The following is a 25,923-nucleotide window of genomic DNA, read 5'->3' as shown; positions in this document are numbered from 1 at the left end:
TTAGCCTGAAGCACTAAGGTAGTTTAGTGGTCTCTTGTAGAGGTAACACTTTGTATCAAGATTCAAAGTAAAGCCTTGTTCTGCAATAGCAGTTATCATACTTCTGTAAATGGGATGTAATTAGGTACCATTCAAGATGAGAGCTGAGTAGGAATTGGCCTACTTGCAGTCGTTTAAAGCTGTTAAGGTATGGTAGCTAAGCATAGCATCAGGCAAAACACGCACTTTGCTAGTCATATCTACATATGCACCAGCAGTTGGGATGTAGGCTTATTTTAAGGAGCCAGTAACACCCGAGCAGCAGGTGTATACTAATCTGCGTTTGGTTCATTATGCAGATTGAAGACCTTGCTCCCTTGGTGCATGACCTCGTACGTGGAAAGATCACCTGGGACCACGTTTGCTCTGTCTACCCAAAGTTCGAGCAGCAGGAAGTGACCAAGGCATAATTATGATGGGAATAGGCTTTCTGTGTAATGGCTTTGTGAGCCCTGCCCACTAGGTCCTTTATTCATCACTGTCACACATCGCAGAAAGTGCTTTCAAGAAGCTGCATCTTTTGGGGTCTTCCACTGGTGTTTTATTTGTACTGCAGACTTGAATATATGGTGGAGGACGTTGCACCATCGTAGAACATTGCACCATCGTGTTTTGATACGCTCGAATATCATGGGTCACATACTGTCCATGGACATGGCTACATCTAATGTTGTCATGTACTATAAAGTAATGTTAAGTGTCATGTGCTTCTGTCATCTTCTTCTGGTGTCACGGTGGTTTCCGTCTTACTTTTTCTTCTTCGTTTATTCCTCTTGCAAGTCTGGTGACATCCAGATACATGGTGGTTGCCAAGACCACCAGTAAATATTGTCTATTTGGTGCAAGCAATGTCTGAAGACCACTGCAAAGAAACAATTCAGTAAAGAATGAATATAGGACAGTGAACAAATTTCAACTACTTGCAAGCTGGAATCAGATAAATGATCACAAGCGTCATTGGTTGACTACTTTCCTCTTTCGTGCCACTCCCAATTCCAGTAGAGCATCTACAAGGAGCTATTATTGTCTGGACTAGTTCTTCATTTTCATGTCTCAAATTGAACTTGTGATTACCGTGCTCAAGGAAAACAGTAAACTGTTTCTTCAAATCAGCACACTTGGCATTTGCAAGTCATACAGAGGTGGTTAGATGGCTACACTTCAAGGGTCAACTTGGCAAAGCTCTTTCTCTAAGTGCTGTTTGCCATTGGCCAGTCACCTTTGCTAATAATTGGTCCAGAATTGCAAGAACTTTTATGAATAGAGGCCCAAAAGGGCATTCTTTGAACTGCATAACAGGCAGCAGTAGAGGAGGACTCTGGCTAGTTGTAGCAGGAAGCATTATCTTGTGCATACTTATTGATATGCATGACAGCAAAGATGCACATTCCTTTGGCACCCGTGGCACTTATTGAAATGAGGTCAGCTTGTGAAAAAATCAAGGTTTCGAGACAAGGAACCAGAATTTTGAGCTTGGCTGTCTACTTTCTTTCATTTAATAGATTGTGAAAACTGACAGACCTGTCCCTGCATTCAGTGTTCTGGGTTGACTGAATCACTCCTGTGTGCCAAATAAAACCTGCTACTTTCTAGAGCTGAAAGCACCCGAGCTTAAGCGCCTCAATGCCTACTTTCTTATCCCTATATATTGAGAAGTAAAGACAAAATTTGTTTTAATTGCAAATTTACGTTATTATCTTGAAGTACAGCTGAACTTAATTTAACCACAGAATGCCCAAATACCATTCCATATCAAGGAAAATTAGAACTACTTAGTTCACCTTATTCCTGGCCTTGGAGAGCACATTCATATCAGAAAAAAATTGTGACACATTATTTTACCTAAAGCTTAATTAGTATATTCAATAATTAGTAATTCGATTTCAGAACTATCCACAACTTTCCACAACTATCCACAAATCCAGCTTTTACAAAATGCTACTGTATAAGTTTTGCATTTAGTATCCCATGCTCAAATCTGCATTTTGAGATGTCAAACTTGGCCTATAATATAATATGTTGGGTTTTCTAAGGTTAATTCCTTGTGTGTTTTCCTCTACAGCAGTAATCAGTTGTATTGTAGTGTGTGTGTGTGCGTGTGTGCATGCACGCATTATTTTGCAACCACCAGTGAAAAGTGAGAAGCACAGATTGCTAGTGAAATGTCACAGCTTTAAAGGCACATGTGGATCGAAAAATGCATTCTTTGTTTTGAAAAATTGATTTTTACATTTTGGTTACAAAGTTAATCATCAGCATTCTATTTTTCATGTGTGAAAAATCAAGCAGTTCTTTAACCAGAAGACTGCAAACAATTGTTCTAATGGTGGCATAGTAGCTTCAATTAATTTATGCTCAACCAATGAGGCTCCCAACCACAAGTGTTGTCCACATGGGGAGCGTTCCTGAACAACAAGCGAGCTCTAGCCCAGGCTGAGTCGGCACCAGCTCTTTATAACGCTACTTTAGGCTGTTTTATAACACTGACTCTTTTAGGCCTTACCCAAAGTCCCTGGCTTTCCCACTTTGAGTGGGCACAGAAAAATAATTAAAGTATTGAGAAAATAAAATTGTAATCTAAAATAGGATTAACTCTGTATTGTGCACAGATTTAATCCAATTAGTTTTATTATTTAAAAAATTTATCTCAGAGGTGCATCTCCCCTTAACAACACATAGCATCTTTGCACCTAAATAATGTGACCATGAACATAATGCGAGGGGGCTTTCGGTCCCTCATATATTCATAAAGATTACTATAGAAACAGGAATTATTATTATAGAAACAGAAAACTACACTAAAGAGTGCGTGGCCTGAGGGCTTGATTCATTGTTACTGCAAGGTGCCATTGCACAATAATGTGAAAGGGTGAGTGCTGACGTACTTACCACGTCAAAAAGAAAGAAAGAAAGAAAGAAAGGAAAGGAAAAAAATTGTTGTATTCGTGTTATATGAACCCAAATGCACTGTGAGGCATGTCCTGAGGCCAGGGATTCCTAAATAAATCTTGCATTATACTCGTGTAAATATGGTATATCACCTTATAAATGTCTGATTTTTGGCAGAGGTGTTAGAATGCAAGTTCGGGGTTGTCACCGACCTGGTTAAAGTTTCCCTTCTGCATATCTCAAGAGACAGAAGCTGCGGTTTGCCATGTCTTTATGAGAAAGTCCATTGTTGACGACTGTGCTCTACTGCACCGTACTCATACTTATGCCTCGCTATAGCTTGCCACATTGTGCCCACTTCCCAGTTCTTGTCCACATCAACGTGACATCACCGGACAAGCGACCTCCATCTTAGTCACGCTATCCGTGTGTAGCCTAAAGCCTCGGTGGCTACAGCTACGTTTACGTGCATCAACGTTTGGTAGAGGCAGCTTGTTGGCCAGGAATCCAGTTATCATGTTTATGTCAACACATGTGATTTGGTCGGCAAAGTGTTGGGGTGGGTCGGGTGAAGCTACTTGCAAAGGGTTGCACTGACTCGCTCGACCTGCTTACCAAAGTACATGTTGACACGGTATAGGGTTGGTCTGGGGGTGCCCGAATGTGATTTGACCTGCTTGTATAGAGTTCAGTTTAAGCGAAGCTGTAGTGAAGTGGGCTCGGTGTTCGCCACTACGTTAGGCGAGCTGATGCTCAACGGGGCTTCTCCTAGACAGCGTATGTGGTTTGAACGAGGTCTTTGTCCACCATCGTGACTTCTTAAAATGGGCTGTCTGCGCTCTCTGACTTAAATGAGCAGGCCCTACAACGGCTTTCGTTGCTCGATGCGGAACCACTGTGGCTGTTATTTTAAATCGGCGCACCTGCTTCTTAGGAACTCGCTCGCACGACGTATTGTCTGAATGTCGCTGCAGAGCCGCGGTCGCGAGCGCCGCGATTCCCCGTCGCGCTGCGGTCTTTGTCGCGGCCTCCACGTAATTGATGACGGCTAGGACGTGGAAGCGTCGAAAGGCCGCACGTAGCTCGAAGGAAACCGAAGCGAGCGTTACAGAGGCGCTCGGCTCCGCTATGAGGGTATCCGATCACTTGACCTCGCACCACTTTCCTCATCGGCCTTTAACGTTTTCCTATGATTTACGGCCCCCTTCGCTCGCTCTCTCTCTCTCTCTCTCTCTCTCTCCGTGTCAATGCGCCTTTGTCGGCGTTCGGCTGCAGTGGGGGGACTTTCTCTGCGATCACTGGGGAAATTAATGTCTCGCATTAGAGACCCAAACAAGGGGCCTGTTACTGCTTCAGACGAGTTTGCTCTATCTTCAAGCGTAGCACACTACACTTGTCTCTGACGCAGCCGGCGTGAACGCATTAAAGAAGGATGGAGCCACGTGTGTCTCTGATTTCGGAGTTATTTGCTTCCGCATTAGAGACCTTCGCCAGGAACGACTATTATTGCGCGTTCTTCTTAATTGTGTCACCATTGAACGCTTGCTAATTCGAATCGCAATAACTCCTGCTTTCGTTGGCTGCGTTTCCGGTCATTCCCCGAGCGGGTAATCTGCCGTGTCGCACGTTTCCCTGTGTCAATAGCGTATTAGATTAAGTATTGCTACAGCCACGGACAACTTGATTAAAACGTACCGCCTCGTTCAACTTTCGAATGATTCTCTCATCGCTCAAACGGGTCACGTGTTGTCACCAACGGCATGGGTTTGGCGGGAACGAACGTCAACAGCGTACCGCGAAACTTTGGATCTGCACATACGCGTGTGGCTTCGAAAAAAAAGTGTACACGAAGAAGCTGCACTTGCTGCGCATAGCGGCATTCTGTGTGGAGTGGCATTGTCGAGTACCTGCTTCGGCCGGACACGGCGCTTATATGACCGGACAGGTGGACGCGCCGACAATACATGTCGCTCATAAATAGGAATGATCGGGCGAAAAGGCAAAGGAAGCGCGTCTTTTCTCCGCATCTTTGTTGCGTCGGGCGCTGAGCTAGCAGCTGGAGCAGCTTTCCTCGGCGCTGTCGTCTTCATTTCTTTGACTGCCCCGACAGTCGACCAACATGGGAGCGCGCGGGGCACGTGACCACGCGCGCGCATAGTTGCTCATTGGCTTCTCCAACTTTTTGCACGCTACCGGCCGCTGACTGTGGACCAGAGCTACTGGAAGCACATGCAAGAACGCTAGCTGCCGACCGCAGCGAGCTTCTAATGGCGCTCAGTTTCTTGAGAACCAAGTTGTCACAGCGTCGCGAGCGGCAGCCTTTGGGAGGAGGGACTTCGTTGTCCCGCAGTCCACTGTCGTATAATTTCGCAGCGACAGCTGTGCGTAACTGAGCGCATTACTTGCGTGGACCGTGGCGGCATGTATACCTCGTGCCGTCCCTCAAGCAGTGTCGACAAAGGCAGCGCTGGAAGTGTCTAGAACGTCTCAAGTTCTGACTATATAGCTCAGCTTTATGCCCACCCGCGTGAACTATGACTGCGCGTCGCACAAGGCGTTTGATACTCGTTTAATCCCCGATCCGTGACGTGTTAGAGCCGTACATCGGTCTTCGTCGTGCCGTTGTCACCGAGCCGGTTACCTGTCATTTGGGTTGCGCTAAGGCTTCCATTGAGTCGCCCACAATTGTACTGCGGACTTTGGCAAACGTCGCAGTGATTTCTGTAGCACCGTTACGCGTGTCCCTAAAGGCGCGCGAGCAAGCACGGCGAGGCTATGTATTCTCGCTTTTCCTTTGTCCGCGCATTAAAAAGTTCGCTACGTGTACGTGTCCTCAACATATGCGGACCTCGAAGCGGTGCACATGTGCTCGGTCGGTGCGATCTGTCACTACCTATAATATACAAAGTTGCTAGTGCGAACTTGGAGAACAAGAAAGAAGCTTGAAGCCTAAAGGTCGCGCAACGAGCGAACTATAGCAGCAGATGATATGTGCATCGATGAGAGAAAGAGATAATGTAATATGGGATTAGCAAACGCCGGTAGATGATGTAAATTAACTCTGATTTTTGTTTCACGTACCTAATCAACACAGAGGCTGTGAGAGACGGCGTAATGGAGGGCTCCAGATAAACTTTGGACGCGCCCGGTTCTGAACCAATCACACATAGCACGGTCGAAGGTCGTTTCTTGCATTCGTACACCTCGGAATACACGGCTTCCGCGCGGCAGGTAGTGGAACCCGTGAACAAGTTCAGATAGCAGGAAATGGGTGGAATGGCGGTCGCAAGGTGGTGGTCACACGATGTGCAGAACAGGCGGTACATTAGAGAAGTAAAATTTGTGCGAATGGAAAGGAAACGCATTCCCATGTTTGCAGATAGGATTAAGTATAGAATGACGAAATTATGAAAGTTCCAAGCATGGGGATAAAGTCGATTGGAGTAGCACAGGGCTAGACTGGACTCCACTATGCGAGAGGCCTTCATTCGCAGTGGACTCAAATAGGCTGGTGATGATGACACGTAAACGCCCTAACATGGGCGTTCTAAAATAAAGCCTGAGCGCTTTTTCGCGACCCGTTTCTGTAACAGTATTTGTCAACGCTGGCTTCTCCACAATAAACATCATTGTGTTGGGAAGCCTACTTCTGCCCCATTTTCTGTAGTAAATAAAAACACTTCAATTTTTTTTTCCGTACGAATCGACGATGACGCGAATCATGCGAGTCGTCATAAATGGAAAATAAAGGCGACATGAGCTGAAGGGGCTCCAGCCTGGCCCGCGTCATTATTAGGCGATCGAGTACAACCCATTGCAATGTCGTGTGCCGGCATTCACGCGTTGTGCGTAAGACCGGCATATATAGCCCATTATTATTGATCTAAAGGAAGAATATGCACCGGCTACTCGTCGCAGTACAAATAAAACTAAAAACACTGAAGACAGTCAAATAAGCACGAACATTTACGAAGTTCCGCACAGGAGTAATGGAAGGCACGGAACAGAGTCGCATGACGCACATAGTTCTGTGAACAAGTGGAAGCACAAACGAGTCCGAAAACGTGCACACAAGTTAGCAGTTTTGCAGGCGAGACGGCTGACGTATCTGCACATGGCTATACACACATGAAAACGCACTACAACGCTAATACAAACATGAACACCTAATGTGCGACCTGTGGTAGTTTGTAATTGTAGGTTCAGACATGAATATTTAATATGGGCCTGATATTCTTTTTACTTTTCTTATTCTTTATTTGATTTGTTCGCTTGTTTCCATTCCCCTATCTAGGTTCATGGCTGGCCAACGCTGATGATAGCTCATATCAGTGAGATAGCTCATATCAGTATCAAAACGCGAAAATGAATAAAGTTAGAATAGAATCGTTACATTATCCCAGCAAGAGGGCCTTAATATCACGCTCCTAATGACTGTGTTCGCATCGTATGTTTGCTGCCAGAAAAACCAATTAGACACGGCAGCTGTGTCGCACACAAATGTCTGAAGAGGCGAGCCGGAATGCAGTAGGTATCTAGGGGCGAATTTCAAGCGATCCGAAATTTCTAAGAAACGCCAAAAAGCGAATTATAATGCTGTCGTAAATAAGCATCTAAGGAGGACGTTACAGCAGGGCGCACGGAGTTTCGAAAGGCTGCTTGGAATACAGGGAGACCAATTTCAGCGAAAGCCGATGTACACGCGGCTCAGTCGCTGCGTCAGCCGGCTCCGCAGTACCAGTTGTTATCGTGCTTCCGTGGCAACGCCAATCACTGTGACAAACTATAAGCCATTAAGTCAAGAAAGCTCGACAGCCGGTTTCGAGCCCGCGACCTTTCGGTTTCAGCGTCGGACGTTTCAACCGACTTCTAGCGACTGAGGCACCGGGAAGCTGCACGAGCTGAGAGGAACACCTCGCGATGCATCCGCGGCTCAGAGAGTATAACAGCGGGAATCGCTGGAAAGCGTCACGTGACACTGTCGGGAGTCGGTCGAGAATGGAGAGCGCTCACGTGTCTTGACAGCGGCGTAGAGGCGGCTTTCGCCAGTCACATCCCTACAGAAAAAAAAAAAAAAAATTCGCACTCTTTGGGAAGGGAGGGGGAGGAGAGGGTTCCTACACCCTCAGCATGTCGCCACATTATTCGACGGGGCCATCGCTGCAATGGGAGTGTGCCATGACATGTTGCATTGTACTGTCGCGAAACAGTTGTCACCATCACACGTGACATTAAACGTGATATGCAATAAGGAAGAAGTATTACGACAGTTTTTGCACAAATCCGATAAGTTATTTGTGGATGTTTAGACTGATTGACTTCATAAGTAACGTATTGAAGCAGATCACGCTTCTGTCGCCAATTACCTGAAAAAAAACAGTGCCGCGACTGGCTGTGCGGGGTATCTGATAAAATGCCTGAGCGCAGCTGAGCATAGCGCGTCGTCTGGAACGTACCTGACTCGCGTGGACTCGGAGAGACGCGACACCTGAACTACACGTGGCAGATGTCGGAATAACTGTACAGCAATTATAGAAGCAAAGTGATATTGTAGAGCATTGCACTTCTCTGCCAACGAACGCAGCTAAAGACCGTGAAGCATGAAGCGTACTATTTCTTTATAGCAATGCCGCAAGGCTCATCGTTGCAAGAGACTTCCTTCTTTCCTGCGTTCTGCTTTCACATGACGCGTCCACTTAATTGGTTAACAAGTTATTATGCGAATAATTTCCCAGCATATATTTCGCTACTTGAGCTGCCACTTTTTTCAAGGCAAGCTGTTAGTGGCATTTGGACGTGTCGATTTTGTTGACATTTGTTTGAATACCGTCATGGTACAGAGCGCGGAGTAACATAAGAGTGCCGGCTCGGCTGATAAAGCCGTCTAACTTTATAATGTCTTACCGATTCCATATTCTCGGATGAACACATCGGTGGCATTGCAACCCCTTTAAAGTCACTGTCACTTTAGCACCCCCGCACTGCCGTGCAGCGTGCCTCCTGTGCCCTCTCGGAACACCGGCAACGCCGCAGCTCTCAGGCGCGGCAATGCTGCAGATAACTAGCGAGAAATGTACTTCGATGACGCGTCTCACGCGATGGCCGCCGCGTTTGCTGTGATGACATGGCCCTATACTGCACCGTTCTTTCTCCCGCGATGGCCGAGTTTACTTCCTGCCCTGTCTGCACCGCGGCTAGGGACCATACCGCGGCGCGCACATTCAGTGCTAACTTTACGCTAACAGTGCTGACATCTAGTGAAGAAAGAAAATGGAGAGCGCACGTTACAAAGGCGGGAGGAAGAGAGCGCTATGGAAAGTTTGGAGCGATGCATCTGTGAGACAATGGTTTGACGCGCCCAATGCGTTGCAAGATAGGCGAGTCAGCGCTCTTGTCCCTTTCTCCCTCCACGGTATAAAAGACACGAATCATGTAAAATGTGTGCGCTTTTCATCGACATCTTCGCTATTACGTGCAGCCACAATATTCAGGCTGAATTATCGACAAATTGCGCACAATGAAGTGCCTTTTTCGCAATGAAGCACAGTCGACGAGCGGGAAACAGCGCGAGCGGCACAATTCGAGACATGGCCGTTGTCTGCGTGCCATTGTGCGCGCAGCGCAGCGTTCTTCCGGGGCGATTCCTCGGCCCTGCTACTTCAGCCTAGCCGTGCCACGGCCGCTGAAAAGGCGAAGCGTACGGCAAGGCAGCAGCAGCAGCAGCAGCAGCAGCACGCCTGGCGCCGAGGTGCGCTGCTGAATGTCGCTGCGACCGCCACCGGCTGCGCGGTCGGCGGAGCGGCAGCAGAAGCGACCCGTCTGTCCGCACCGATGACGAATGGCTCATTGTTGTGTTCTTTAGACATTCGCCGCGAGCTAGAAAGACATCGCGAGCGAACGCACACTTGTCTCCGTTTGGTCGCGCTTTTGGCGCGCGCGATGGCTGAAACCGCACGTTCAACCTGCTGTGTCGTTGAGGCCGCGCACGGCTGCGGCGGTGGTGGAAACGAGGTCGTGTATCATGGGGGAATCCACGTGGAGTCAGATAGGCCTCGTCTTGACGCCGGTAGATGGCGCCGGGACAAAACACGCGGGAAGGAAATGAACGGGAAGCGGAATGGCAGTGGTAATGAAACGGAGCACTTCGGTGCTACAATAAATATGAGGCGGTGCGAAGAATTCGGAAGGAAGTAACGGTGTCAGTCGCAAATGTATTCTGTGCTTAAAATAAGACGCCTCGTCGGAGTTGGAAGTCAACCAAAGATCGATAGGCCGATTGGCGTTGAGAGCCCGTGGTGAAACCACAAATGAGGCAGTGAAGGGTGAAATGGGTAGGGCCTCTCTTGAAGTCAGAGAAGCACAGAGCAAAACTAGTTTTCAAACAAGGGTCAGGAACGTGGATGACAAGAAATGGCCGGATAAAGCGCGCAGATATCTGTACCTAGAAAGCGTGGGCACAGAGTGGAGGAAGAGGTAAAGAAAGTTGGCAACCAAGTACAGGGTAATTGAAAGTGTATATAGACAACCAGGAGTCATCAGAACGAAAGTGAGAGAAACAAAGACGGTAGATTGGATGCAAAGGTTGGTACAAAGAAGAGCATAGATATTTACAAGAATTACAAGGAAATATTCGAAAGACAAATCTGTACGATAACACTAAGGCAAGTGCCTTGCTATTTGAGGCCCGAGTTGGCTGCCTGAACACGAAAATATGCCTTGCCAAATATTCGCAACAGGACGAGACATGCGCCTGCTGCAGCATAAATCCGGAAACGACTCAGCACATCATAATGGAATGCCAAGCTATTCACCCAGCAAGACCCGCATGGAACGTCCACCTTCCAAGAGCGCTGCGATTCAAATCGGATGGAAGCATCAACTAGTCAGGAGTCAAAATAAGCAAGAGACATTTAGAGTATTTCTGGGAAGAAAACAACGCAGGGAAGAAATTGATAGAACCAACGTCCGTACAGGCATACTGTGCAATATACATGGTGCCCCGCGTAATTTGAGCCAAGAATTTAAAAATGAAAGGCGCGTCGGAAGCGAATTGAACCGAACGCATACTATTCGCACTGGCCCATACTAACTCAGACATTTTTGTTTTTGTTTTCCCTATAACTCGCTAATCATTTAAGTTTAATTACCCAACTTTTTATTTATTAGTTGAGAACCCCAAGTATGATATGCAGGTTTGTAGAGCACCTTCCGAAACCACCGATCGAGTTGTTTTCTGTACGATACGTCTCACGTAGTCCTTTTTTCCGGGTTAAAAAGAAGGCCCGCGAAATACGAAAAAAAAAAAGCCACGCGACGGAGCGTTCGCGCAGTGGTATTGTGCTGCTCTGAAGCGTGCGTTCGGTAAACAGGGTCGGCTGCATCGTGACTGGCGACGAGGAAGCGGCAGGGCGTTCTTTATCTCATCGGTTGCCCTCGGCCAGCAGCATGCATTCTCGCCGTCATCCGACGGTAGCCGGCCTTGTTCACCGAACGCACGCATGAGTGCATCACGATAGCACTGCGCCAGCGCTCCGTCATGGGGCTTGTTTCATATTTCGCAGGCTTTCTTTGCAACCCGGGAAAAAAAGGACTACGTGAGACGTATCGTAAAGGAAAGAACTCAATCGCTGGTTTCTGAAGGTGCCTACAAATCTGCGTATCGTACTTGGGGTCCTCAACCAATAATTAAAAAGTTGGGTAATTTAACTTAACTAATTAGGGAGTTATGGAGAAAACAAAACCGTTTCCGCATTAATATAGGCTATTGCTAATAGTATGCGTTCAGTTCAATTCGCTTCCGACGCGCCTTTCATTTTTAAATTCTTCACTCAAGTTATGTGGGACACCCTGTATATATAGAGGTTTTAAGGAATAGAGAAGTATCAAGGAGAGATAGGCAAAATGCTAGACTACTATACATGTATGTAATACGTCATGAGCTTAAGCAGACTGGTAGGTGACTATTTCCTGCCACCCCGTTTCGAATGGGATGCCAATAGAAATCATCAGAATCATCGTGGGACAGCATGTGCACGGCCCGCCGAGTTCGTGAAGACCACTATACCCTTCTGAACTTTTAGCCACCCTAACACATGTCTTAGAGTCCAGGTACCTTAAAACAGCCGACTGCACCGCCCCTTGAGCAAAGCACAGTGCGGCCCGTCTGAAGCTGTGCACAGTTTCCTGTCCGGTGCCTAATACGAGTTTGAAACCGCCAATAATCTAAACGGTGCGCTTGCTGGCGGTTACTTCCACGTGGATCCTCTTCGTCTTACGATACGATACCATCTCCACGATACGCGAACTCTTATATAATGCAGTATAATCTCGATTTTTCGAAGCGGTTTATCTGAATTTTAGTATGGTACACAAGTTAAACATAGAAAAGTCGATCAGAAATATTCCCAGTTGGCTAGCTTACGGTGGGGAGGGGGCAAGGGGGTAGGGGAGACATAGAATAGCGGAACGGTATGCTGTACAAAGAAAACTGATATCCGCCTCCTAAAGTGCTCCGGATCCGACTCTGCGAACGCCATGCGTATGTGTGTGCATTGCTAATGTGTTCGTGCACGGCGCGTGCATTCAATGTATGAAACGAGCTTTTAAACGTGCTTTCTGAAATGGTGCAAGTTTCGGCATCAAGCCCTGGCGTGACGATGTACGAACGATGGAGCCATTGTGTGAGCTCTAGCGGTCGAGCTTCCCGGCGTCTCAACTACGCGTCGTGTCTCGTGTCTGCGGAATCGTTGCCATTACTGTGGCCGAACTGTACACGTCAGAAGCGGATGAGAGTGCAGTCCGGTTGCACTCCAGCGAGCAGGTTGGCTGTATAGTAGACTGCGGTGAGGCGTGCTTCATAATGAAATCGTGGTTTTCGCACGTAAAACCCCATAAGTTATTTTTATTTATTGTTATTGTTATTATTATTTTTTTTTAGATTGCAGCGACGGGCAAGTGGCCAGCGTCTTCGGCTTACACATTACTCCGTTACAACCCGCGCACATGCGACTCTTGCACGTGCAACCCTTGCGCAGCAGCAGCGCTCGCTCGCTTTTCGCTGTTGTCATCGTCACTCCGAGTTAGCAGTTCCGAGAAAGCAGGTCGCACCTAAGTCGCCTGATGCATGTTGCGATTCCTCCTTAACCATGCAGCCGGGCAATTTCTTCGGCTCGTAAGATGGTGCAGTCGATTTCTTGCCTCAGTGGCGGCCGGCCTCGTGACTTGGAAAATCAGATTCTCAGGATTAATGGCATCTGATCTCGAGACGTGGCTTCAAGCGTGCTGCTGTACATGCTTCAGAGCAGGAGTTGCACTTGACATGTGGTAATAACGGCACTTTCCCACTCGACTCGGTCATCATCGTCTTTTCGGGGCGGCTTGCTGCCGCAGCAGTTTGAAAAGTGACGGGGTGCGCTGGCTCGTCAGCGGCGGCTCCTGCGGCATGTTACGAGCAAGAACGAGGACTCGAGATGAAGGAACGGGACCAGCCCAGTCTCGATTTTTCCTCTTCGAAGCCAGGCGCACTGCGGTGCCGCCAGTGACCGGCGCCCCGTGTGCGTGCGTGCGTGCACGTGCGGGGGCGACCCTTCCGGAGAGGGGAGACCGGCGTCGTCGTCGCCGCCGTGTGCCGCGCGCAAGGGCGTGTGCCGTGCCGCACGCGGGACCTGGGCGTCGGCGGCCCACGTGCGCTGCTTTATTTGGATTCCTCCTGCCTCTCACGCCGATCGATCGCGGCCAACGGCGGCGGGGGGTGGAGGGACTCGCCCTTCCGCCGCCCATACCTGCGCCCCAAGCACCGGTGGGACCGAAGCGCGAGCCCTCCTCGGGCGACGACGAGGCCTCGATCATCGCGCGCGCGCGCTCCTCCCGTACACACAGCTGCACGCCGCAGGAGCGGCGCTCGGTTGCCCCACGCCACTTCTGCGCTGGCGCGCTTTGACAACCCTTTCTGCAGATTCCCGAACGATTCCGGGCGAGCCGATCGCTCGTCTCTTTGTTCGATGCAGCCATTTGCCGGATGGTGAAAGGCAGACTGTTGTTTACTAACTGCGGCGAGAGTTGTCATACCGGAAAACTGAGTAGCGTTGTAGAAAGACGAGGATACATTACACATAGTGCAACGGTTAAGGTCTCTCAAGTTTCCCGATACTTAATTCCCAAATGTGACGGATCAATTAGCTCTAACTGCGTGCTGCCTCGGCGAGATTTTGGTTCGTGCTTAGTGAAAAGAAGTTTCAATAACTTAGTTGGTGCTGTGACGAGGAATGCAACGGAAAGGTTTCTTGTAACGGCAGAAATAATTCCGAACGCCCATTGATGCTCCCCCTATAAAATTTGCCGTTGTAGCGACAGAAATGTGTGCCTCACGAGCTCACTTTTGCCGTCTAGAACGAGCCAGCGACACCTATCGTAAGTTTGTCGGTGCATTCTCGTGAAAAACAAACCCTGTGGTGACGGAAGAAAGGCCCGGAAGAAACAAAAAACTGTATTCGTGAAATGACATCACACTTACGACGAATCTTAGCGGCGGAATATGAAGTTTTCGCGGTACAGTGTATGTAGCCTCTCTAATGTGTAGAGTAAAAATGCACAGTGCAACTAGAATATATTCATCGTACTAAGTGTCCTGAGAGCGGAATTTTTCAATCCTTTCACGGCTCATGTTGAGCGGCTGGAAGATGCGCAGTCGTTAATTGTAAGTGCCGCCGCTTTCCCAATAGGCCTGACCCCGTGCTCTTTATCTTTTTTTGGACAGCGTGTACCCTGCATGCTTCGTGGCTTTCTCGACCCCGAGACCCCGCCCCCCTCTCGGAGACCTTTCTCATCCTAAATTTATGGCCTTCGATTGTGCTTCCCCGCGCTGCGACAGGCACGATCTCGGCCTCCTTTCTCCGCTGTCCGTTGTGGCTTCTGAGCGCTCTGCACCTGCACTGTTCAGCTTACGGCAGAGAGGGCGTGATTTAATATGCCAACGCATGGGCTGCTTCAGATACGAGTCTGTGTTCGGGCCGTCGAAAGAACGCTCGCTTATATGTGAGCGTCCGAGACGTTCCTTCGCGTTTTACGCTACTGGAAACGAAGCCACCGGGCGATGGATCCGTCAAGATTTCACTTATCGATTCACGACACGAGAAAGGTACATGGTAATTGGGAACAAGTGGGCCTGCCTGTTTTGCGCCCTATATCGAACGGCTGGGAACGACTCACCGTCAAACACGATCATATGTATGTCAGCATACAGAGGGCGTTTTTGCGTTCTACATCCATGAAAACAAATACTTCCGTGATGGATTATATAATGAGATTTTTTTTCGTGACCTTGGCAGGCAACAGACCAAGCGGCCCCTTTTTTCGATCGTTCGAAATCTTTGTCATAGGGGGGCCGCCCTCGCTAAATATGCTCGCTTCCACCATTAGGTGGCGCCTGTTACGAAGTTGCTTTGTGAACGCCAGTCGAGAGACACGATTTTCTTGCGGCTTCGATCGAATACCCATTATAGGGCTCCGATTCGATTAAAAAAGGTAAACCGATTAATCAATATACCTTAATCGATTGAATAATCAGTTGATCGGATTTGTGGGTTTACCTACGTAAGCGAGAAATATCAAAGCAGGCAATTTCTCACGATACATGCAAGTTGAAGAACGAAAGAACCGTGCGATTTGAATCGACAATTTGTTCATTGTTATTTGAACGGCACTCTGCTCAAATGAGATGCAAGCATGTCAGTCAAACGCAATCACAGGTCCAGCAGTGGAGGCAAGGAAACTCGTGAGCATTATGTGGCAGCAGAGAGTTCCTTTGCTTGTTAGCAGTCATGTTAACAATCAGAGTAGGCGCGCTCGCGTGGCGTTGATGTTGTCTGCGGACACGCATCGCCGTCTTTACAACTTTGGTTATGTCCGCTAGAAGGGAGCCCCGAGCTCGCCACCACTGCAAGGAGTCCAAGTCGTCGTCAGTTACTCCCGGGATCGAACGTATATAACAACTGGCTTGGCGCGCTTTCCAAGTCATTTTCCGCCGAAAGCCAGCAGTTCCGTTTTAAATGCGTAAACATTTCTATGCCTCGAAGGAACCCGTCCGTCCGTCCGTCAGCACGCGTGCGTCACGTAAGACGATCGCTGTCAAGATAGGGCCCGCAGCAGCGAGCGAATTGACCTTCGTGACGGCTCTCACTTAAACGCGTACTAAACGGCGAGAGTACAGTGCACAAGAACCCGCCGTGGTTGCTCAGTGGCTATGGTGTTGGGCTGCTGAACACGAGGTCGCGGTATCGAATCCCGGCCAGGGCGGCCGCATTTCGGTCGGGGCGAAATGCGAAAACACCCGTGTGCTTAGATTTAGGCGCACGTTAAAGAACCCCAGGTGGTCGAAATTTTCGAAGTCCTCCACTACGGCGTGCCTCATAATCAGAAAGTGGTATTGGCACGTAAAACCCCATAATTTAATTAACAGTGCACAAGAAGCTGTCAGCGCTCGGCGCACTGTTCCCATCACAGATCGTTCTCAAGATAGAGCGCGCGCGGCTGCGCCGCACGCAGTCGCCGCTGTAGTACGGTTGATAACGGTTCATAATGGTTCGACGCGCATGGATATAAGGCGCTAACTAGCGATAACGGCCTATAATGATCAGAGCGTCTGCAGTTCACCTTGCGCCGGCGTCCGCAGAAGTTCGTGTTGCCGTAGCGCTGTCGTTTATACTGGTCGGATCAAGTTTCATAATATTGATGACGACACCGGGCTGCGCGGAGAGGAGCAAGTGGTACAACGCTTACGCATACTGAGACAACTCCCAGAGGAGTTTCTGCGTGAATTTTGCATCGGACAGTGCTCATCTTCCGAGAAACAGCGGCATCATCCAAACGCACCATCGTATAACAGGAATGAACATTCCTACTACTCGCCTCTTCTTCGACGTCTCATGCTGGTTCGGTTAACATTGCGGTGTTGCAACCGCGATTATCTGTTTCACGATTCTTTTGCGCTGTTTCCCGCAATTATACAAATTTTTCATCGGGACATACGGGTTCTGTTCGACCGATAATTGATTGGCTAAGCTTGAAAGCAAGCTTTTCCCACACTACCTACAGCTGCCCTTTGTTAAGCTTAATGTATTTACCCCATGAACGCGATGTTGCGCGCGACAGCGACAAGAGACGCGATAGAAATGGCTGCCGCATGCGCTCGTCGCCTACAAGTCGAGCGATGACTTCGAGCGACGTCTCGCCGGTGTTGCCAGTATGAGGGCAGCAAATACGCGTCGTAACTGGCGTGACGCGTGCTTTATTAATCAAGTTGATGTGTTTTACTGTAAACAGCAGCATAAAATATTTCTGAAGGCCTTGCAGTAGGTTTCTATCCTTGCACGTATAAAAATTCAATCGTTTGCTCGTTCCGTGCAACAGTCGGTGGTACTTGAGTGATGCACATCCAGTTCCGGCTTCGCGCTATGGGCTAGTCGCTCATAGCACTTCCAGGAGACGGGCGACGAATTCTAGCTTTCCAAAACCGAACGACCGAGCGGCAAGACCGAGCGATCTGTTCAAGCGACGGCCCGTTTCGTTGCTCGAAGCCGTCGCTCGTCGTCGTCGCGCACAAAATCGCTCTCATGGGGTTTAGCCTTCAGATATTAATCGCGATAAAAGAGCTTGTCGTGATTAATTTTGTAATCGATTATAATCAGACGCCAATCGATCGATTGCCCAGCCCTATATTCCCTATATCGTGGGAGTGGTACACAATAGGGATGTACCTTTTTGTTTTGGCGAATCTATGTGTAGCACGGTGGGGCGCATGGTACGGCGGCAGCGTGCCTCTTCCGCTCACAGCGGTGACATTTAAGAATATGCGACACATCGCCAGACAAGGTCACGCGCTAAACATATTGCGATGTTGCCGTGTATGAGGCGGCGTTGAAGCCTTCCGAGATCATCGACAACTGTATAATGGAAGATATTCGTTCTCTTCGTCTGCATGTTGAAGAAGAGAGAGAAATGAATAAACGGAAATGCAGGGAGGTTAGCCAGCTGGGAGTATCCGGTTTGTTCCGCTGCACTTAAAAGGGAAAAGCGGAAGATAGAAGGAATAGAGAAAGTGCAGCACAGGGGATGAACGCGCAACGCTGGCGCGAGAAAAAGAAAATCACGTCTGTGTTGAGATGTCCGTTGCCCCGCTGTGTTTATACCACAGAAAACAGCTGGTGTATCATCCTGTCGTGTCGGCTATCTTCATGAGCGGGGTCTGTCGCGTTTTTGGTTTTTGGTTTTATTTGGCCAGAAAAAAAAAAAGCAAGAATGGTAACCTTGACAGACACTTTCAGCGGTTTACGCTGCACGACAACTTAAGGCGGTCTCGGTAGTACTGGGAGAAAAGTATTCCTGAAGTCACGAAAGACGTACCGCAGGGCGGGACGTTATTGCCTTGCCGCAGTCTTTCTTTGCATGAGTGCAGTATAGGTTGTGCTAGGTAGTCACACTATAAATAACTGTAGATGTGATACTTCTATACTCTTATTGCAAAGCATAAGGACGATCTAGACGAATTAGAAAACCGGTATAAACACGCAGAAAGAGAGAGAAAAGAAAAAGCTTGAAATTTTCGACGTCACAAACCACGGCGCGAATTTCAAGGCGGGAGAAGTTGGCTATCATTTTCCCCGCCAACAACAAAACTTCTCTAGCCAAGTAAACAGGGCCTTGAAATAATATTTCACTCATCTGAGCTAGTCTACTGCTGCTCTATAATGTCTCTAAGCCACGTAATTTATAGCAGAGTTAACGATCGTGTACCCTAAAGTACCTGGATGCTTTGATTTTGCCCCGCGTATTGACAAATGCTGCCTTTTTTTAATAGATACTTTATTAGCACCAGTAGCCTCGTTTCACCGCGTTTCAGTGCCCGAATCATACTTCACGTCGACGATACTCGCAATATATTTAGCAACTTCTATCGTAAAGGTCAGCTCAGAGGCAGCTCTATGAGGAACATGGTAAACGGCGGTATATAAAAGGTTACCGTTACTCAGAGAGACAGAAAGCAAGCAGAAGAATTGTAGGGAGGTCAACCGGATGAGCGCCCGGTTTGCTACCCTACAGTGGGGGAAGGGAAAGGGGGAGCAGAAAGAGGAAAGCGGGAGAGAGTGAACACTGTGTGTGCACGCAGCCAAGTGTCCTGAAATCAGTCAAGTGCAAGCAAGTGCCCCGCCCATACATTGGGCTGTCGTCACCCTGCTGTCTGAGGCTAATCTTGGTGCTTCCCCATAGCTGGTGATGTGCATTGAAGCCACCTGGGAAGATCAAGGGGCCAGTGGTAAAATGCTGCGGGTGAGCCTTGATGTTTGCTGTAGACTTGCAAGCACTGAATTGAGAACATCCAGCACTTGCATTGCACTCCGCGCTGACAGAGTATGTATATTATTCAAGAGCATTCGAAACTTATTCATCAGAGACCGGAGCATCATAACCACTTGCCGGTCTTCTTCGGGCAATTTGTCAGGAACCCGCGCTGAGTACTCTACAGCGGTGCACTGTATCATTTGAAGTGGCTCCCGCTCCGGCTGTGGCATTGGCTGTGGCATCAGCTGTGGCATTGGCTGTGGCTTCGGTTGTGACTTCCGCTGTGGTTCTGGCTTCGGCTGCGGCTTTACTAGTGCGGACCAAGTTGTATTATTCTCCGCCATGACCTTCTCGTCAGATTGATTTAGATTGGATTCCGCCAGACCTAGGGGGCAGAGGAGAAGGTGCTGTCGGATGTGGCGTACTCTTCATAGAGGCATCGGCGTTCTTTGAAGCCCGACGGCGTCGGGAGCGTCGCTTTCTAACGGCCTCAACAGCTTCCCGACGAGACTATAGCAGTCTCATGCCATCTGCTTCAAGACCGCCTTTTCCTTCTTCATTTTGGGGCAGTCCTTCGAGGAAGCATCATGGGACCTAAGGCAGTTGGTGCATTTGAGAACCGTGGCTGCACAGGAGTGTGCAGCGTGGGGCTCGCTGCTGCGTGAGCAGTAGCTTTCTCAGTAAGGTAGTAATGTATATATACCTCGCCCATAGTACGCACAGTACCGATGAGCCTCTGCGCAAGTCACGTGCGCATTACAGACACAAAGCGTGTTTCCAATATTAAGTCGTTGTACAACGTTCTGACACATGTTTCTTATGTTCTTTTTATAGTTTTACCTCGTTCTCATGCATCTCCAAGAATTTGGGGCATTGCCCCTTCGAAAATTTGTTTAACTGCACTGCAATACACCAACGTGACTCAATGGGCAACATTTTCACCAAGTTATATTTCCACAAGTTTTAATTAGCAACGTTCAGGGAGTAGTTCCTCCTTATAACATACGCATTTACGAAACTTATCCAAGCTTCGTATTTGCTTTATAGCAGTGTTTTGGTCCTGAACAAAACACTTATAACGCAGTGTTGAAAATGTAGTACTCGCTTGCCAAGCTCTACTGTCGAGAGTGTCGGCCACGTCGCATATGCAAATTACTTGGTTTGGCCTCGCTCGCACGCCTTATTTAAAGCAAAGGAACGAATTGATGGCAGTTGTCGTAACGCTTGAAGTGTTTGTCGAAAAGGGGGTCTGCATCGACGATCAACATCATCATTCTTGAGACATATTCATGCGCCGAAGTCAGCGGCTGAGACACAATGCTGTGTTCCTACAGCCTTCCTTCAAACCCCGATCTTCTAACGTTCGAATAAAAAAAATGTAGATTTTCATTTCGCTTCAAATGTGAGCCGACACCTCCTCGCTTGAAGCCACTAGTGATTATCATACACATTAAAGAGAAGAAAGAAAAAAAAAATTGAAGAGCAGCGAGTTCGAATAGAGCGATCGCGTTCCTATATATATGTTAGTAGTAACCGAAATTGTATAGGATGCGCGACGTCACACATGCTGACCATTTTTGTCCGCGCTGGGGCAGCAGTGCGTTCATGACTCCAGAAAACTTTCGTACGTGCATTTTTGACAGTCAGGTTAGCCAAGCAAAAAGAAGTATTTTGGTCCTATATTGTACTATGGGCACCTGTTCTTGGCCATCGTCTCCCATCATGCTCCTCTTTCTTCCCTCTTTCCTTCACTCTTCCCCTTCTCCCAGCGCAGAGTAGCTGGCTAGAGGGATGTACCTCAGGCCGACCTCTCAGCATAATTCGTATCATTAAACTTCATTATATATATATATATATATATATATATATATATCTGCTCATGATGTGTCCAAGTATAAGGAACGTGCCCCGTGCATCAAGCTCATGCATGCAGCTTTCTCGTTGTATACTTAGCAGTAAAATTCACTTTTCAGACATTCTAACTCTACAGCAAAGCTGGAGCCAGCTGGGAGAGTTCTATATGTGCTACTGTAACTTGTGTTGTTCGGAGGGCTTAACCGGAACTCTTTCGGGAACTCTGTTTGTAAACACAAAGAAGAGTGTCTGACACAAAAACATGCTATCGTGGGCGCGCTTGTAAGACCTCGTCGCTCACGTAAATTTCAAAGAGCGAGTTCCCGTTATTTGTCACTCCTCGCGCAGCGCGCGCGCGCGCGCGATCGGCGAGCTCGCGTTCTCGGCAGATCAGCGCCGTCGTCCTTCGCGAAGAAAAGTCACGGGTCGCCCACCCAACCCGTAAGGATATCGCCGGCTTCGTGGCGGCTGCCGTTGCACCTCGGGCGCCCTTTCGGGCGTCACGAGTGACATCTTGTGAAACACGCGCTTCAAGACGCCGCGTGGCTCGGCTTCCCAATGCGCCGATCTTTCTCTAAGAGCGCGCGCGCACGCACACAATGGAATGCCAAGACGCCGCGGCAAGCGCACGGCCGGCGCAGCTGTGCTGTGCAGTGCGCGCTCGCAAAACAAGCACCGGCGTCGAGCCGCGTCTGCATACGGGCGCAGGCTGCTCGCGGAATGTCGCGATCTATATGTCGTCACGTGTGCACACGGCATCTCGCCGCGAGAGTCGGCGAAGGTTAACGGTGAAAGAACGGCGTGGTGCCAACGCGCGGGGCTCGTGCGCGTCTCTCTATAGGGGGGCGTCTGTCGAACGTGTATGCGGCACGGTGTCATGTGAGATGCATACGCAATCGGCGCTCCAAGCTTTATCGCTATGGAGCCAGAGAACGCGAATTTCCGTGTAGGCACATTGGGTTCAAGAAAGGGGGGGGGGGGGGGCGATTTTGTCCATTTGAGAGTTAGCACCAAGCTATGCGAGGAAATCCATAGGGATTTCTCAGAAAGGAAGATCTGCAGTTCAAGAAAATTTTGTTCTGGTCAGGGGATCGAACTCGGGACCAATGGCTTTCTGGCGGCACGGTCGCTCTGACATCTCCGCTAGGCAAGGAGCTTAATAGATCGCAAGGCGAGGCCGAATTGATTGACAACTCGAACCGCAGTGGGCAAATCAGCAGAGCTGATTTGCCCACTGCGTTCAAGCTTCCCACATTCGACAGCAGCGCCAGAACGCATAGCGTGGCGTGCGGAGGAAGTGAAATCGGTAAGACGCCGTTTACGTACGTTCGCGATAATACTTCCGATCGCTTATCGCGAGGAAAGAGTGTCCGATATCGCCGCTCGAAGGCGCCACAACGAACCTTTTTACCAGGCTTGGGTTATGAGCTAGGCTTAATACTCATACGAGTAGTGAAACATGCATGTGATATGGGTGCCTCTCTTCGCGCTTAAAACATCGTTTGATTTTTAATTTCTTTTCGCACCCCTAGCGGCAAGGTATCACCAAACTGGTGTCATAAACGAAAGAATCACAGCGCCGTCTAGCTGGTGTGGGGAGCCAGCAATTTAAGAATGCAAGTTTCCTTCGAAAACAAACGGCACGCATGCCTAGATTTATAGGTAGACGAAAAGCTGCGTTATAAGATGGTCTATGGAACTTTCTAGATTAGAAAAGAATTAATAAATTTTCGTAACTGAAAGCCGTGAAATAATAATAGGGAGTGTACAAGTGTACAAAAAACTGTCCTCGAGAGCAGCGTCCGAAAGTTAATCCCTTGAGGGAAATATTCAACGACCTAATTAGTATTAAATTGAAGCAGCGATTAAAATAAGTCGAGCATCGCCTTTGCCGGGAAAAGAAGCAAGTAGATTGAAGCGAGCGTCACCGACGGTGCCGGGTTTGCAAGTCAAATCATTCAAAGTCGCAGCTGCTTCTGTGTATAACAACGAGCGGCTGAGGTCAGGCAGTGCTCGCTGACGCCTTCCGACGCCGAGGGTGACATAGCTGCCCGCGGACGCCCGATGGCCAAAGGTTATGTGTCAGCCCTCTGAATGAAAGCAAAAGTAAATGACAACGTGCGCGCGTCGTGGGTATCGCGCACATTCACTTTTTACATTCTGGAAAACAAATTAACTCTTTGGAGCACGATTGGAAGAAACCGTTATCGGCAGTAGAGATGTGGCAGTATTGACCAGTCAGATAGCGAAAATTGCAATAAAAATTGAGTGAGTGAGTGAGTGAGTGAGTGAGTGAGTGAGTGAGTGAGTGAGTGAGTGAGTGAGTGAGTGAGTGAGTGAGTGGAGTGCAACGTCCCAGCACAACGGAGAGGCTGCCGGATGCTTAAGACATCCGTGGTTCCATAAAGTTTGGTACATGGGCGTTTTTGTATTCAGGCCCAATCGAAATGCGGCTGACGCCTTTAGAAGTCGTCTTCGGCAGATAGCGGAACTACGCTTTCCACTAATCAGCGTCAAATAATTCATTTTGGGCACATGTTGAAATTGTGGAATGAAATTTCAACACGCGAAAACGAATACTGGCACCGCTTTCGAGATATATCCCTTCCTGACGTGTTTGTAGAAGTCTAGCTTGCAGCTTATTATTTTTATTTCAAAATCTTCGCGCACATTGCTAAACAAAACTAATTGTGCGACGGCAGTGTATTTGGCAGCACATCTTAAGGGCGGCTGTCACGTGACTAGCACGCCAGTCTTCGTCGGTTTTTCACTCTGTCCTTGTCTTAGTGTTGTGCGCTAGACGCGGCGTCTAGTACAGTCTCGGAATTTCCGCTTGACTTAATCATGACCCTGCATATGTAGTCGCGTACTGGAGTTTATACTAAAAATAAAAAATAAAAAGAGAAACTAATTGGCGGAACATTGTTAATAATGCTTTGTTATCGTGCAAGCGATATGTCAACCTGTTGAAGTAATTCAGCTGAAATAATCCCGAGGCAGCTGAAAAGGGGTCGGCCCACATTTTTAGACTGCACATATACCCACGGGAATGGCCCACATTTTTTTTTAGTTCACTATCTCCGAGATCGGCCCTCGAAAGAAGATAGAAACAGACATACTTACCCGATACGGAACAGTGGGGGTTACTCGCCGAGGAACACATTGTCTTTAAGGAAGGAAGAAAGAAAGAGAATTGAAGAAAATAAAAACATTGTGTGAAGTTGGCTGTCTCGTGTAACACGATGTGTCCGATTACCTGCGGCCTGTGGGAGTGCGGTTCTATATACTTTCTGCTCGCGAAGTTTTTTTTTTTTTTCTCTTTCTCTCTGCCGTTATACTTTACATCGATCTTGTTTGTCTTTTTTTTTTCTCTGTCTTGGTCGACTTCGGTAAGAAACGCGTAGCGGCAGGCCAGCGGCTTGTGTATTTGTTGCTTACCTCGTAATTCTGTCGCCACGTCAGTCGTCTGATTCATAAGTGGTGATTGTATATGTCGAGTTGTAATCACCACGAGTACACAGTGTACGTCAACTAGTCGCCATTGCTGTGAGTACTAATGGAATGGCAGTGGATTTTTCCGTGTCCACTGCAGTGGTTGCCGCTGGACGTATGCTGCACTTTCATCTGAGTATTTTGTAAAGAATTATTTTCTCTCGACGAGTAAGCGCTTTTCTGAATATTGTGTTACTTACTAGCTGTCTGTTTGTCTTGCCAAATAATTTTTAATAATTCGTGTATTAACAAAAGTAAAATAGAAGACGCTGCCAAGAATTTTGAACACATAAACAAAAAAAGATGAAACAGTGTGTGTGTTTGTGTGTGTGTTTGTGTGTGTGTGCGTGTGCGTGTGTGTGTTGAAAAACGCGTTGAAAAACAACAAATTTTCGACGTTTCGACCCGGAACCGACCTTGACCGAACTTGCGTATTCCATGAATGTAGCACACGGAAACCGTATATACATGGGAACCGGTAGGTGAAAATACGTGAGTGATTGTGAGAGAAATATTAATGATAACTGGTGAGGCTATCCGAATGAAATAATTGGTCATGCTACTGCAGGTTTGATAAATCACAAGAGGTCAGACGAGGTTCGAAAAGAAAGAAATCGCGCACACATCCACTCGTACACAAAATCGGGATTGTAGGTTAGCGTGAGCACGAAGAATATGAACAAGGTGGAGCCTTATGGTACCGCCAATAAACAAAATGTTTATCTCTGTCCCTTTAGCTGCAGCAGCGTACACCCGGTTTGCAATCATCGAGAAAAAAAAAGATATACAGCACCTAAATAGCTCAGAAACGCAAGTAATGAATTTTTATCGACAAACAACAATATCGTATATTTTTCCTCACTACTCTAGTTTTTCATCTCAGCGACTAGGTATACACATCTTCAGGTGGTGCGCCACTAGCACGCACAGCGGGAAAATCCTGCACGCTTTGTATAATGTCAAGACAACAAAAGAGCAGAGAATCGACGTGACGCAATCAGATTAGAGCGAAGTATACTGGCAAAGCAAGCAACTTCGACGACGTTTGCGATCTGCTATATGTATAGCGTCGCTTTATGCCGACATCCGCGATCTCCTGCGCAAAGGAAGTTGAACGCGCATACTTTACTACTCGAAGCGCCTCGGAATATGCTTCTCATCTAATACGCTTTATATTAGAAGAAGAAAAAAAAAGGAACTTCGATAATTTCGACCACCTGTAAAGCTTTCCGCAGTCACTGTAATCTTAGACATCTTAGTGTATGACCAGGCGTATATGGATGCATACGCTAACCTGTCCAGTTCTCATTAAAT

At 48.0% G+C, this 25,923-nt stretch overlaps 1 protein-coding gene and 1 long non-coding RNA gene across 2 annotated transcripts in view; one reads left to right on the top strand and one right to left on the bottom strand.

The window, feature by feature from the left end:
* Positions 1-746, top strand: part of GlyRS (glycine--tRNA ligase) — a 29,651-nt gene extending 28,905 nt beyond the window's left edge. Inside the window, exon 17 of the mRNA XM_072286462.1 lies at positions 339-746. Within this exon, the coding sequence (XP_072142563.1) occupies positions 339-449 (111 nt within the window). The 3' untranslated portion in view covers positions 450-746. The remainder of the gene's footprint in view (positions 1-338) is intronic.
* On the bottom strand, positions 603-24,939 carry LOC140216118 (uncharacterized). Its single transcript, XR_011892784.1, has 2 exons — positions 24,241-24,939; positions 603-901 (listed from the first exon to the last, which is right to left on the bottom strand). It is a non-coding gene; the product is annotated as an uncharacterized lncRNA (long non-coding RNA).
* Between the last annotated feature and the right edge of the window lie 984 nt (positions 24,940-25,923).

This window comes from Dermacentor andersoni, chromosome 2 (genome assembly GCF_023375885.2).
Source record: "Dermacentor andersoni chromosome 2, qqDerAnde1_hic_scaffold, whole genome shotgun sequence".
NCBI classification, from domain to species: Eukaryota; Metazoa; Arthropoda; class Arachnida; order Ixodida; family Ixodidae; genus Dermacentor; species Dermacentor andersoni.
The sequence above is the reverse complement of the archived record's forward strand: the minus strand, read 5'-3'. Positions and strand labels throughout refer to the sequence as shown.